The sequence below is a fragment of the Phoenix dactylifera genome, chromosome 9 (genome assembly GCF_051530095.1).
Source record: "Phoenix dactylifera cultivar Ajwa chromosome 9, Ajwa_hap1_PhDact_Kaust_v1.1, whole genome shotgun sequence".
Classification (NCBI taxonomy): Eukaryota; Viridiplantae; Streptophyta; class Magnoliopsida; order Arecales; family Arecaceae; genus Phoenix; species Phoenix dactylifera.
The window spans coordinates 4,685,317-4,699,590 of NC_143198.1; the positions used below are offsets into that span (position 1 = coordinate 4,685,317).

Here is a 14,274-nt window from a genome sequence, read left to right on the forward strand (position 1 = left end):
TACAGTAAATGCATAATAAAGGCAATTAAAGCCCATTAACAGGAAGAAGTTATAGCTCGACCATATAAAAACACGTTTTGCATGGTTATTGTTCGTGGTGTACGTAACGTGTGGGCAATACTGCCTACCGAGCAGTTAAGATGCATATCCGCCCTTTCGGAAAATCGACACCTATCTCCACTCTATATAAATCAGACCTAGGGGACCTTTAAGTATACTCGCCTCACTCTCTCTTCCATTTCATATTGCTCGGATCTTCAATATTTTTCAGAACTCGGTCTGATTCAAGTATCGGAGGATATCCTATCGGATAAAGTCTGGCAACCTTCGTTGCTCATTTATTTATTTATTGCAGGTCCAATATCGTTCTTCAAGCATCGTCCAAGTAAAAGACTCCAAGCAGAAACTAAGGTGACCAAACACCAATCTCAAGAAGCACTCGTTTGATTTAGACTAGATTTTGGCGGCAACATTTGTGAAGTCCACATTCTCCAAGCATTGGCGGCAACATTTTTTGCAGGTCCAATATCGTTCTTCAAGCATTGTCCAAGTAAAAGACTCCAAGCAAACACCAATCTCAAGTAGCACTCGTTTGATTTAGACTAGATTTTGGCGGCAACATTAGCAAATCACTTGTGAAGTCCACATTCTCCCATATTCCATATCACATAACAACTATTGGAGTGAAGAGAGCATAATACGCATAATTCTCGAGTAACTGTTTAGAGTTGTTAATCGATTATTGCATTACATATTTGTTATGCCACATGATCATTCCATACCTTTTACTTGGTCATGATCTCACAGTATTCTGATAATATGAGAATGCTGCCCAAAAAAATTATTGTGACAAATACAACAAAACTCAAGGGGCATGCTGAAAATTACACGGGTAAAGAAAGCCACCAACTGTGCGATACATTAGATGGCCAGCCGAATGCGCCCAAATTTGAGGACTTTTTTGAAATTACATTTCTTAAAAGCCAGAACGAGAAGTCTCAGATCCCTTTTCAAACTGGAAGACGGAGATAGCTGTCAAAGCCCCAAACGAAACGGACTATTAATTATTAAATGAATCGCAAGAGTTGGTATCAGATCGGACCGTTCACGTTTCTCCATCCCAATCCAGGACTTTCGATCCACCGTCCATTCCTCTCGGAGTTCAAAAGAAAAGCCCCTCGAGCTCTCTCGCCCCCCGACCCGAATTCTAAAACCCTTGCGCGGTTGCGCCCCCTGTTCTCCTTTCCTCGAGTCCTTCTGCCCCCCGCCTCCCAACTCCCCCATCCAGGGCTTCTCCAATATCTCTCGCCTGGTCTCTAGGGTTTTTAGGCGGTCGAGGGGGGGCCTTGGGTGATGGGGGATATGGAGCCGTCGTCGTCGGCGCCGTCGCGGGCGGCGGAGCAGGGGAAACTCTTCGTCGGTGGGATCTCGTCGGAGACGAGGGAGGAGGCTCTTGCGGAGCACTTTAGGAAGTACGGGGAGGTAAAGGAGGTGGTGGTCATGAGGGACAGGACCACGGGTAACTGCCGGGGTTTCGGGTTCGTCCAATTTTTGGATCCGGAGGCGGCGGAGAGGGTTCTTCAGGAAAAGGAGAAGCACGCCATTCTTGGGAGAACGGTTAGTGCTGTTCTAACCCTTTTTTCTCTCACTGCTCCGGCTTAATAGAGGAAGGAAGTAAATAAAAAAGAATTTTTTTCTGAATTTCCTGGTGGATTTTTTTGCTCTATTTTGAGGTTTCGGGTGTATTTATCTTGATTATGCATAAATTCGTTCTTCTAGTTATGTTTTTCTTTCTAGAAGTATTTGGCTTGAAGGTTTTTTTTTTTAATATAGATTGTTCTATTTTGTAAAGAATAATGAAAAAAAAAAGAAAAGTTAATGCTGGTCGTTTCATCTCTGTTATGACTGTTATGAAATCTCATATGCTTTTTTCTTCCTGTTTGGCAAAAGAGAAGTTTATTTCTCAATTAGCTTTTCGGAGAGCATTAGCTAAATAAGGGCATGATTCCCTTCTTCAAAATTGTTTAGGGGCTTATATTTTGTTTTACAAGGAATTGTTGTAATTTGAAAAGAATGTTTTTTGGTCAATAAAATTAGTTATTGAACAAATCATGATTTCTAAAAATCAATAATAGAAATAATAATCTTGCTATTTCCTTTTCAAATTCTCGTTTCTCTTTGTTTGCCAGGATTCGGTTGTGCACGTTAATTGGTGATTTATGTGGTGTTTTTTCACTTCTGTTTTGTTTATTAGGTAGAGGTGAAGAAAGCCATGCCCAGATCTAAACAACATCACCAATCCCCCCACCACCTATACGCAACTCAGAGCCCCTATCATAGTAGAGGGTCGAGCAGGAACAGTGCCAACAATAACAGTAGCAACGGGAATCACCCTCAATCGAAGAAGATTTTTGTAGGTGGTTTGTCTGATAATATCACAGAAGATGATTTCAAGAATTACTTTCAGAACTTTGGTGTGATAACAGATGTGGTTGTGATGTATGATAGTGTAACCCACCGGCCAAGAGGCTTTGGCTTCATCACCTTTGATTCCGAGGAGGCTGTGGAAAATGTAATGCAGAAAAGTTTCCATGAGTTGAATGGTAAATATGTGGAGGTCAAGATAGCAGTGCCAAAGGATGGGAATAATCATAGCAATAACAGCAATCGTGATAATAATAATTATAACTCACGAATGATGGGTGGAAGAGGACCTGTACTTAGTAATCACCCAGGTGGGATTTACTCACCTTACACTCCTAGGTATGGGTTTTTTCATGGTTATGCACCACCACCTTTTTATGCTTATGGTGGTAGTTATCATGGAGGATATACTATTGCAAGCTATGGTGGGATTGGTTATGGAGGTCCAATTCCAGTCCCAAGGGGCTTTTGGAATGTTCAGGGATTGATGGCCTCAAGGCACAGTCTGGTGCCCAATACTGCTATGTATCCTGGTTACATCAATGGAAGCTTTGGTGGCAGTTTTTGTGGGGTTGCTGCTTTCGATAATGGCAAGGGGAATCAAATCAGCTCTGATGTGCAAACACCAGTTGTTCCTAGTACGGCACCATCTCAAGTTGAATCTGTGAAGTTGGAAGCTGAGTAACATCTTGGTTAGTACTCTGCCCATTTTCCCTCTTTCTTTCTTGTGGGTTGATATTCTGTATTAAATGTTTGATATGAAGCATGGTACGGTATCCACCTGTCCTAGTTCACAAAAGAAACAATGAACTGTTAGCGTAGCTGAGACATTCTGTTCTGATGTAAATTACATGTGCACTTTGGTCATGCCCTGGGACAGATCTTGTGGGGATTTTGGTGATGGAGAGTCGGGGATGTGGTTGGCGATACAGTGGAAAAAAAATCTTACTGTGGCTCTTCCAGCTAGGATACCTCCATCCCAAGCCCCCCTCCCCCTGAAATCTATGCTGGAGGTTGTGCTAATCTGCCAGCTTCTCATATCCACTGAGTGCAATGAAATCCTTAATAAATGGATCATTCCTTGTAATCCTCTTTTCACAAAATTACTACAAATAACAAGTGAATAACCAATCAGAATCCTATAGATCTGCTTACCAACAGAAATCCTGAGAGAACATCTGCAACAAATGGTACATATTCCCCACCTGTTATCCATGGCATCCAAGATCCTAGATCTTGTGACCCTTGTACTGTTCCTATAATGGGGCCTTAATGAATGCTAAATCTCCATGTGATTGCTTTCTTTCTTTGTTAGATTTATCTTATCAATGCCAAATCTTTATATGTGAGAGTTTGGTCAGAAGATTATCCGCATGTGAGAGATGGTAACTGAAAGATCCCATATCGGCTAGACTCGTTTCAGAGCCTAGGCATATGAGGCGGGTGCTTCTAAATCCTGCAAACGCATTTTGGGTGGAAAACAAAACTGGAGAGGGGTCTAAGCGGCACGGGTGCGCACGCGCGGGCCTCGGAACCGAACAATATCTGGCAGGAGAGTTCCATGTTCTCCTCTCATGTGGCCTCCACGTGGGCACTGGATGCCTCACGTGCCCCACGCAGACGGAGGCGTGACATTTGGTATCAGAGCCGATGACGGCTCTAATCCGAGGGTGGGTGAATGAAAGATTCCACATCGGCTAGACAAGTTTCAGAGCCTAGACATATGAGGCAGGTGCCTCCAAATCCTGCAGACGTGTTTTGAGTGGAAAACAAAATCGGAGAGGAGTCTGAGCGGCGCATGTGCGCACGTGCGGGCCCTGGAACCGGACAATATCTGGCAGGAGAGCCTCGTGTTCCCTCCTCATGTGGCCCCCACGTGGGCACGGGGTGCCTCACGTGACCTATGCAGGCGGGGGCATGACAGTAACTATGGCTACCTCTTACCCTTTCAGCATGCAAATACTAACTACTCTTTCTCCCTCTCCTCCACAAGTTCTACCATCTCATCAAGAAGGTGACTTCCTTACCATTTAAATCACGATTTTTGTTTTCTTAAATTCTTGTATCAAAAAGATGGTGACTTCGTGCCTATGATTTAACTCTCTCCACATATTTAGAATGAGATTGTTGTCACTTGCTAATATGCAAGTTATTAATGTCTAAAATAATATTTGAAACATGACATTACTTTATGTTTACAAAAATAAACTCTAGTTAGTAATTGGCCCCCCAAGTAGTGATTTCTGGCTCTGCCCTGGTCTTGCCTCTTTCAGTTAAATTCCAAATCAATGCTGTGAATTTCATTTGTTAGGCAACTAAATAGAGTTGTTCTTACCCAAAAAAGGTATTCAGTTCAATAATCTGTTTCATGCAAAAGGGGCATGCTATTAGGGCTGGAAGTGGGCTCGGGCCGGGCTATGGGCTCGACCCAATGAATTTCGGGCCGGGCTCGGGCTGCAAACTTAAGCCCAATTTTATTTCGGGCCGGGCTCGGGTTTTCCATTGGCCCGGCCCGGACCAAGCCCGAGCCCAATGCCAGCCCGAAATTGACCACGGTCCACGGCCCGAATTGGGGATTTTGTTATACCGAGTCCCATGCTCATCTTCCCCAACCCCTCAAAATCTCCTCTTTCCCCAGTCTATATCCGCCGTCTCTTCCCAGCCTTCCTCCCCTCTAAACCCTTCTCCTCCTCGTCCTCCTCTTCTTTCCCCACTCCAACCACAACCCCAACTCCCACCCCCGAAGAAGACCTCGCCGGCCTCATCCTTCAACAGAAGACCCCCTCCGCCGCCCTCCGCATCTTCCGATGGGCCGCCCGCATCCCCTCCTTCCCCGCCGCCTCCCCCGCCGCCCTCCTCCGCTCCTTCCTCTCCTCCGGTCGCCCCGCTGCCGCCCTCCGCCTCCTCTCCGCCCTTCCCTCCCCTCCTGACGACACCACCCTCGTCTCCCTCATCCGCGCCGGCAACCCCCGCGGCGCCTTCCGCGTCCCCGACCTCCTCCGCCCCCACCGCTCCCCCTCCCTCCGCCTCCTCAACTCCGTCCTCGACGCCCTCGTCCAGCACGTCATCGACCTCGCCCGCGACTTCTTCCGCTGAAAAATGGCAGCTTTCGGCGTCCGCGGCGACGAGCGCACCTTCGGCATCCTGATGAAGGGCAAGTGGGGCGGCGGGTGTTGAAGGAGATGGACAGTAAAGGAGTTCTTCCCAATGTGCACACCTACAATTCCTTAATCTCTGGGTTCTGTGATTCGGGGAAGCTCGGCTTGGCTATGGAGCTCTTTGAAGAGATGAGGATGGATGGCATCAGTCCAAATTTTGAAACTTTTGATACATTGATTCGAGGATTGTGCTTTGGAGGGAGGGTCGCAGATGGGTTGAAGGTTGTGAGCTTGATGGAAGAGGAGAGAGGAGGACATGGAGACAACATTAGTCCTTATAATAGTGTTCTATACGGGCTTTACAAGGAAGGCAGCATGGAAGAAGCCTTTGAGTTTCTTAACAGGATGGCAAGCTCTTTTCCTAGAGCTGTTGACAGAAGCTTGAGGATATTGAGATTCTGCCAGGAGAATAAGGTTGGGGAGGCCAAGATGGCCCAAACGGGCTCGGGCCGGGCTCGGGCCTCGTTCCTGTAAAATTGTTCGGGCCTCGGCCCGGCCCGAAGCCCGGAAAAAAATGTCGGACCGGGCTTGGGTAGGGGTGTGGCCCGGGCCGGCCCGGCCCACTTCCAGCCCTACATGCTATTCACTTACAGTAGCCTAGTAGCTTTCCTTACATGCAGCCAGTGTTCCACACTTGAGATTGGAACACCTAATGACTGATGTTTTTGACATCTTTTGCTGCCTGGTTACATTATTTTGTAATTTAATTGCATGAATTTGTAGTATATTATGAGTAGTTTGATGTTTGTTTTTAGTGGTTGGGACCTGAAATGATGCATTGCACCTGGAAGTTAACCCGAATGATTTATTAATAATTTGGATTATGAAGGTTGAAACCCTTTGGAAGACAATTTCTTTATCTTGTTCAATCATCAAAAGTTATTTATCTAGAAATGTTAGTGGTTTGAACTTCATTCCCATTAGGTCATATAAAAGTTCTAGACTGTCCTTTTGTTTATTATAAAGTTTGTAGTTTCGGTTTGCAGTTCAGCCTATTTGTTTCTTTACATTAATATAAATCTAACTTAGTAGTTGGTAGCATAAGCAAGTTCTTAATGAGTTCTCTTTCTTGTTTAATGATTGACTAAACTCTGCTGGTAGGAAATCTTTAACTCAATTCTAGGTTTGAATTCACGGTGAATCCTCAAGCCACTTGCTGCAAAATAATGCCCATCTCTTATATTCTGTTGATTTATATTTGTAATGAAGTGGAAGATGGTTCTACAAAAGAGCATACCTAGTGAAAAGAAGGGAAACAATAGAGCCAGAGCCTAACATAATAAAGGAACCTAAAAATTTGGAGAACAATACCAAAAGAAAGGGACAATAAAGCAAAACAAGATATAGAGGTAAGAAAAATGAAATAGCTTTGGGAGAATGCCCTCAGCCTATAGGAAGATACCTGAATTAATAAAAACCTAAAATTTACTCTCAATCTAGGAGTTCTTAAAGACTCGAAGGCCCTTTCTTTTTAAACCTAACAGTACAAAATAATTGAACTCCATTGTTTCTAGCCATCCAAATAACCATGTATACAGTGATTCCACACCATGACTTTCCTTGACTAGGTCGGCTACAAACAAGAGATTTTGTTCAAAAAAAGAGAAAAGAGGAAGAAGAAATCATATGCTATTTTTCAGTTTTCTACCATTGAAATCAGATAATTGGGAATGGACATCTTTAATTGTCCAGGATACTTGAGATTGACTCACTTGAGACAAAAAGGTAGTCGCCGGAGGGCGAAGAAGGGGCCCCATAGCTTTAGAAAGTCATAGGCTTCTTGGATCTAGAGTGGAAAAAGTAGGGTTAGCTGAGCAAGGCCTAGCTTGGATGGGGATTGCAAGGGAGGAGCTGGAGGCATTGGCAGCGGCGATCGATGCAAAAGAGGAGTCACAGAAGAAGATTAGGAGAGGTGAGTCTTTTCACCTCAAGGTGGGGAGAAAGACCCATTAAAAGGAGTCCTGATTGGTTCCCAGGCATCCCACCTCTCAACTGGGTTGTTCAGGTGTGAAACAACAGTTTGGCCTGAACCACTCGAACCCCAAGCAATTCAAGCAGTTTGGATGTGGTTCATCCTCATGCCCCTTAAATTGTAGCTACTCGGATCAAGCTGACTTTAGTTTGGTACGTTCTGAGCGGTTCGCACCGAAATGGCTGGTTTTTGAATTTGTATGTCCATATGCTTGCCTAAGGCCAAGTTACTTGACGTGCTTTAATTACATGTACATGTGGTTACCTAGTCCATTTTTGAAATAATGTCTGAATATTAGATTTGTCTCTAGATAATTTTGACTTATTTATATGCAATTTGGCCATATGACAATCCATGTAAGCCTCTATTATTGTATAGAATTGCAATGAAGTGTGGTTGGGGCCAATGCAGGTCAATCAGATAGTTTTGTTCAGTGGGTTTGTGAGGGCCCGATCCATTGACTGGCCCGCACACAAATTGAGCTGGCCCTAAGTAGCCAACCCGATTTCTCCCATGTGCTGCACGTGAGGGAAAGGGGGAAGACTCTCGCTAAGAGTCTCCTTCCTCATCCAATTGCGATCCTCCCGATCGCAGCCGGAAAAACCGACAATTCAAGGTGATTCGAACAAGGACTCTTGCTTATTTAAGATCCCCCATCCTCCTTTGAGTTCCACCACCGGAATCGCCAAAGATCACTTTCGATTCCAAGCTTCTTCTTTGAGCCTTCTCCTCGATTAGTGGTCGAAAAAAGGCCGTCGGAACCTCGTCAAACCAAGGTGAGAGTTCTCCTTTCCTTTCTTTCTCAGGCTTCTAGTCATTGTTCTTGGCCTTTTGGAGCCAACAATCGCCGGATTTGCATCCGAAACAAGGTACTCCTATTTCGGTTCTCTTTTCCTTCTTTTGAGTACACTGACGCCATCGGTGTTCATCACCGAAGCCAATGCCTGCTGCCCTGCATCAACCTCTAGTCGATGCCGGAGTCTCGTAGGTGGGCGAATTTGGATCCGAGGACAACCGAGCCCAAAACTCTCTTGTTCGGCCCTATTTTGGGTTGGATTCGGCCGGTCGGCCACCGTCGTTGGTTGCCCTCTGCTGCCTGCCACCACCGTTTCACTGGACCACCATGGCCAACCACCAGTCCACCCTTTGCCTTCCCCCTCTTTACCAAGAAAGAAGAAAGAAAGAAGAGAAGAAAAAGAGGAAAGAGAGAGTCATCTCTTGTTTCATCTCTCTCTCTCTGCTCTCTCTCCTATTTTCTCTCTCTTCTATTTATTTCCTCTCTCCACTCTCTCTACTCTCTCTATAACTATGGAACTCACTGTTGGGTCTTGTTAACCTGATCTACGAATCCGAGTTGATCCTTGTAAAAGGCTATGATCTATCCTGGTGCCTGGGCTGCCTACTAGACCGATCACCCTGGTCATGTTGAATATCCTTGAAACCTTCATTGATGAATTATGTTGATTAATCTTGGCCCTGATCGAGTCTGTCTTATGATTTATTGATTGAATTGTTCAAGCCTGACCTACTTGGAGCCGCCGAACACTGTCACTTGACCAACCGTCTTTTTTTTATTATTTAAATTCGAATAGAAATTAATCTTGCTTTTAATGTCTTTAAATAGGTCTAGTAGAGTCACCTAGTGAAATTTGACGGTTTAAGATGAAAAAGGTAAGTAAATCTTATGCTTCTTACTAGCTTTCAACTTGTAAGTAGATCTTGCACTCATTATTTTTCAAATGATTATGTTTTTCGTGCATAAAATTTGCTTGTGGAAATATCATGCTTTTATTAAAATTATAAATCAACATATGGGTTATGAAAATTGTGTTTATTATGAAAAATAGATTCATAAATGTTTTAATAAAAATAGTTTTGTTATAAAATATGAATCTGATCATGCCATTTAGTATTTTTCATCTATTTATATGTATGTTTTACAAAAAAGATATAAGCTTTCTAAAGGTTCTTAGATAGCTATGTATGATCTTTTGAATTGGAAAAATCGATATTCGGAGCTAGCATCCATACAAACACTGGCCCTGCCAACGGGTATAAAGTTGGCATATGAACATGAATCTATGTCAATTACGAACACGGGCCCTGTCACGAATATAAAGCGACCATAGCATGAATATCTGTGAGCAATGTTTTGAACTATGATATAGCTAAATGGCATAAGAACGATTTATGTAGTTATTAGCAAAATTAACTTGAAACTATGTTTATGAAATATGAATGATTTATGCACGCATGATTTGGTTTATAACTTATTTTATGATACTGTATTATGAAATACTTATTTTGTAATATCTGTTATTTTTCTTTAAATGATGCATTGACATGCAAAAACTTATGTTTTATCCGGTAAAGTAGTGAAAGGTTTATTTACTAAGATGTGTCGCTCATATACCTCTATTTTTTCTCTCTCCAGACGAATAGGGTCGGTAGGAACGAAGGATGGTTTAGGCTTGGAGTTCGCGCTAGCAAGCTTGGCAATTTTGTAGAAAATTTTTAGTTTTGACTATGAATTTGTAATTAATGATTTTCTGAATGTTGAAGATTATGGGTTTGGTATTTATGTTTGGATATACATGCTCTGAACTAGTGTTGGTTGAGATGGATAATGAAATTTAACTTTTATATATTCTATTTTGTTTGAGATGGATTTGAAAGCTAAATGAAACGTTTGGCTTCATGTTATTGGAGGATGTATCTCTCGATAGCACGGCCATATCATGCTCTAGATTTGGGGCGTAATAGGGCTTGTATTGATTCTTGTCATATGATAATGGTAACCTTGTGCCAAGATAAGTCAATCACATCATTATTTATTTGATGGTGATCATACTTTGGTAGAAGTGCCCCACCCCCCCCCCCCCCCCCCCCCCCCCCTTTTCCTTCTTCCTTTATCTCTTTTTATAATTTAACACTTCGCAGCAAGGGAGGCATCCCATATACTGTAGCTGCCTCCATGTGCTTGCTTCAATGGAAGCATCAAGAAAGGAGACATCTGTCGATTCGCAGTGTGTCAACATAGCGTACTCCATGTTGGTTCATTTGCTGTGTATGAATATAGAAGAGTGTAAAGAGGGAAGAGCTAGTGAGGAAGGAAAATAGATAAGAGACGAGGATGAGATCTGCCTGTAGCTTGGAAAAGAAGGAAGCATGCTTTGATTTTCTAGATAATTCAGAAGTCCAGGGCCCCATTTAATATAATAGAGTAGTAACTAGTGTCTTATATGCATCATTGCAAATTACATCTACCTTATCAATTAAAATTTTATCAGAATAAAACTTTTATCTTGGAACTTTTGATGCATCATTGGTACATTTCTTCATTTTGAAATGTTGGGTTCGAAAGATATATGGTAAATTGGTCTGCTTACCTTTTACTTTAGATCCAGAAGCAGATCTGTCAGAAATATCTAGGAGTTCTGTCAGTTCACACCAATGAGTCAACATGAACCCTCGACTTGAGTCCATGCAGTAGCTTTATGGTGTCCAAAAATATTAGAAATAAAAATGTGTCAATATATGACAAAGATGAATATCTCAGCACACTCACCTCAGAGATTGCAGCATTTACTTATGTTAAGTATAGGTTTTGCTTGGGCTGTTTCATGGATTAGGGATATCGGTGAGATTATATGCTCAGAGTTGTTACATCTATTTGCATCTTCTGACATTTTCCCAAACACTATTAATTGTATCCAATGTCAGTTGTGTATCAAACCACATCTTTCCTGACATACACTTCATCCTTTTCCTTTCCCTAATCACAATTTATACTGGTTCAACTATAATTAGTTTTGATTCTTGACATGATGAAGCTTGTGACTGTTGGAAGTACTTGTTCTTTCTACTGTTGACTTGGATGTTATACCGTCACTTCATTCTATTAACCAACTCTGAAAGACAGGGCTGTCCACTTGAGGTGGATTTCAGGACTGAGGGGGCATATGATACGCTCCAGTTCTTGTTGCCAAGAGGGTTCACCCTGCATATGTTCTCATATTACTCTCCCTTTTGCTTCTTTCCTTGGCAGTTGCTTCACATACATGTAGTTTAGCATTTCTTGTTACCAATATTTTTTGGCATCTTTCCAGCACAGCTGACTTTGTTTTATGGAATAAGTTCTCAAACCTGCAACTAGTTGTGGGACCTGGGATATTGTCTGCCTGAACCACTACCAGCCACAAAATCTCCACCACCTGTAACAACATTGCTCTGAATGTATATTACCATGTTTCACTAGTATCATGCTTTCTGAAACAAAAATGCGCAGAAAAGCTTAGGCCGGAAATTTCTATAAATCTTTAGTTGTCAATTGTAGTTACTTTCCATTAAAATTTTTATGCAGCTGATTGAACAAATATTTTACGAGCAGAAATTATAGTTTCTTTAGTCCAATGAAGTGATTTAATTTGGCTGCTTAAAATGTTCAAATCCTGTGTAAATGGCTGCTAACCAAAATCTGTACTTGGGAACAGGATGTTACCTTTCCTCGTGCGCTCAACATGGGTGTTCTTGCATTGTAGCTGGTAATTATTCTGAAGCCTGAATCTCTCTCAGCTCTCCGATGAATATAGCCATTCCAATGAACTCGACTTTCTTCTATACATTTGTGCTTGACTGAAAACTTGCGTGGTGATTGGATGGGTGGCCTGGCAGGACCACATGTTATATTTTTTAATTCTTAAATGCTCTCTCTGCAACTTATGGTTTTGATGGATGAGGTAGTCTTTGCATGAATGGCAGGGATGGCACCCTGGTGCTTCCTCACCATGATCATCAGGAGCACCTTTTCCTCAGCCCATGTCTAGCTGATATTTTCTTCAGCTAGCAGCCTAATTTCATTAAGATGGGGGTCTCTCTTAAGTTTCTTCAACACTTGGAATCACTTGCAAGATGGATGCTGGCAGCAGTAACTGCAGCTTATGGGTTAATGTAACTTTGTGTTAGAATCCAATGAGGTATTGAGCTGTCCATTAAAGATCCTGAGAAAAAGAAAGACTGGGTGTTTGAATAAACCTCAGCCCAATGCTTCTTGAAAGCATCAAATTTCCTCAGCCCAATGCTTCTTGAACATGATGTGGGAAGGGCAACAAGCGTGGGAGTCAAGGAGAACTGCAAACTTGCGAGCTGATGCGTCTATCTGCCATATGTTACCACTTGAGATTAATTTCTTGTGCCTTTAAGTTAGCCATCAGAATCTAGCTTCCCCTCACATACGTGGTGGGTGTGGTGAGCTTGCTTTGCTGAGTTATGGAGGATGTGATTTGAGAATAAAAGTAACAAGTTTACTGGGATGCATGCTTGGGATGAAGAGGGAATGACCACTCCAAGATTGGGAATGGTTGTAGGTGCGGATGGTGAGACTGTCGATGCAGCTAATGATCACCCCCCTTATTGTTGGTGGGTGAACAAGAGAGGCCAGGGCCTTTTAATAAAGGAGTGTAATTGACATTGCTTATTCTTAGCACAATTAAGATGATCCTAGATTGAATCTTAAAACTCATAACCGGACCATAACCATGGAGCCTTGATTCAAAGCTTTTCCAACCTTCTTTCTTGGGGCTTAATTTTCTCCCATTGCATGCCTGTCTTGTCTATTTGCATGTCATCTTGGGGCACAATTGTTGGTCTTTCATTTTTTTTATATTATATTTTAGCTTATGAGGGTAATTTTTGGTGCAAGAATAAGATTGTTCTATTATAACTTTAGATGGCATGGATGCGGGGCAAGGCTGCATAAATCCTTCCAAACAATTCAACTAATTTTCTCTGCACCTATAGGGTGCCAAACATCAACCATTTGCAGTGAGGGCCTGGGTGGCCTGAGTGTAATGTGGTTCTTGGAGATACAGCTTTGGCTATATGAATCTGGAGATGGCTGGACCTTGATGAAAGAAGTAAGTCACTCGTGTTCATGACTTAAACATTGAACCTCCTGCTACTAGAGGGGGTATGAGGACTCCCTTTTGGGCTTACGTATGGACTCATGGAAACATGGAGTTTCACAGCGCGTTCAGGATTTTAATAATGCATTCGTGTTTGGCACACGTTCTTTGCAAGTGATGTAGGTAAGAGAGACGACCGGATGGAAGTAGCTTAGCCGCTGAGATGGTGGAGACGGAGATGGCTAGACCCCATACTGGAGAGTTGTGTGGATATAGATAGATGCAAGTGGAATTTAGCTTGCTTTTCTAGTTCTTTAACGTAAGGACCCTTTGTTTTTTGTTGTTTAGTTGGGCCTGGGCCGGCCATTGGCCGCATCACGTGCTTGGCATGTGCGGAGGAAGACTCATTTAAGGGGACCAAATCCTTCCATGTTGAGCCCAATTTTCATATCCTCTTCCTTTTGCATTTACCTTGGAAGTTCTCCCAATAGAAGTATGGATCTCTAGATATTCAGTAGGATATACTCGGAGATTTAGCTGTCAACTGGGCCAGAAGAGCTCGTCGGAGGTAAGTCTTTATTGCTGTTCTTCTTTTCTCTTTCTTCTGGTTGTTGGGCCACCGTCTCTCCCTTGAACCTGGTTAGTGAATCGTCGGATTGATCGCAGACTAGTCCTTCCTGTTTTATGTTTAGCCAACCACCATCGAGCGTGGCTCGCCGTCGTCGGCATGCCGCCGAACAACACCGAGGGATGTGGCTCACCGGCAACTGTCGCCGCTTGAGGCGGTCTTCCTCCATTCAAGAAGAAAAAGAGAGAG

The 14,274-nt window shown here is 42.9% G+C and overlaps 1 protein-coding gene across 3 annotated transcripts; it reads left to right on the plus strand.

The window, feature by feature from the left end:
- Positions 1-1,195: 1,195 nt before the first annotated feature.
- On the plus strand, positions 1,196-13,073 carry LOC103712278 (RNA-binding protein 1-like). 3 transcript variants are annotated; one of them, XR_604911.5, is made up of 4 exons: positions 1,196-1,617; positions 2,255-3,116; positions 12,048-12,098; positions 12,316-13,073. XR_604911.5 is itself a non-coding variant. In XM_008798755.5 (3 exons), exons 1-2 carry the CDS (start codon positions 1,354-1,356, stop codon positions 3,107-3,109), a joined length of 1,119 nt encoding a protein of 372 aa, XP_008796977.3. In that variant the 5' UTR covers positions 1,196-1,353; the 3' UTR covers positions 3,110-3,116; positions 12,048-12,272. The 3 variants fall into 3 exon arrangements, 2 of the variants coding, with proteins under 2 accessions (XP_008796977.3, XP_008796978.3); XM_008798755.5 differs by lacking the exon at positions 12,316-13,073 and having other exon boundaries at positions 12,048-12,272; XM_008798756.5 differs by lacking the exons at positions 12,048-12,098; positions 12,316-13,073 and adding an exon at positions 9,989-10,199.
- The last annotated feature ends 1,201 nt before the right edge of the window (positions 13,074-14,274 follow it).

What these genes read in the sequence shown, in the direction of transcription:
- LOC103712278 (XM_008798755.5), top strand. Translation starts at nt 1,354, where the DNA reads ATGGGGGATATGGAGCCGTCGTCGTCGGCGCCGTCGCGGGCGGCGGAG. An exon ending in ACGCCATTCTTGGGAGAACG is followed by an intron (nt 1,618 to 2,254) that starts GTTAGTGCTGTT and finishes TTTGTTTATTAG; the next exon opens with GTAGAGGTGAAGAAAGCCAT.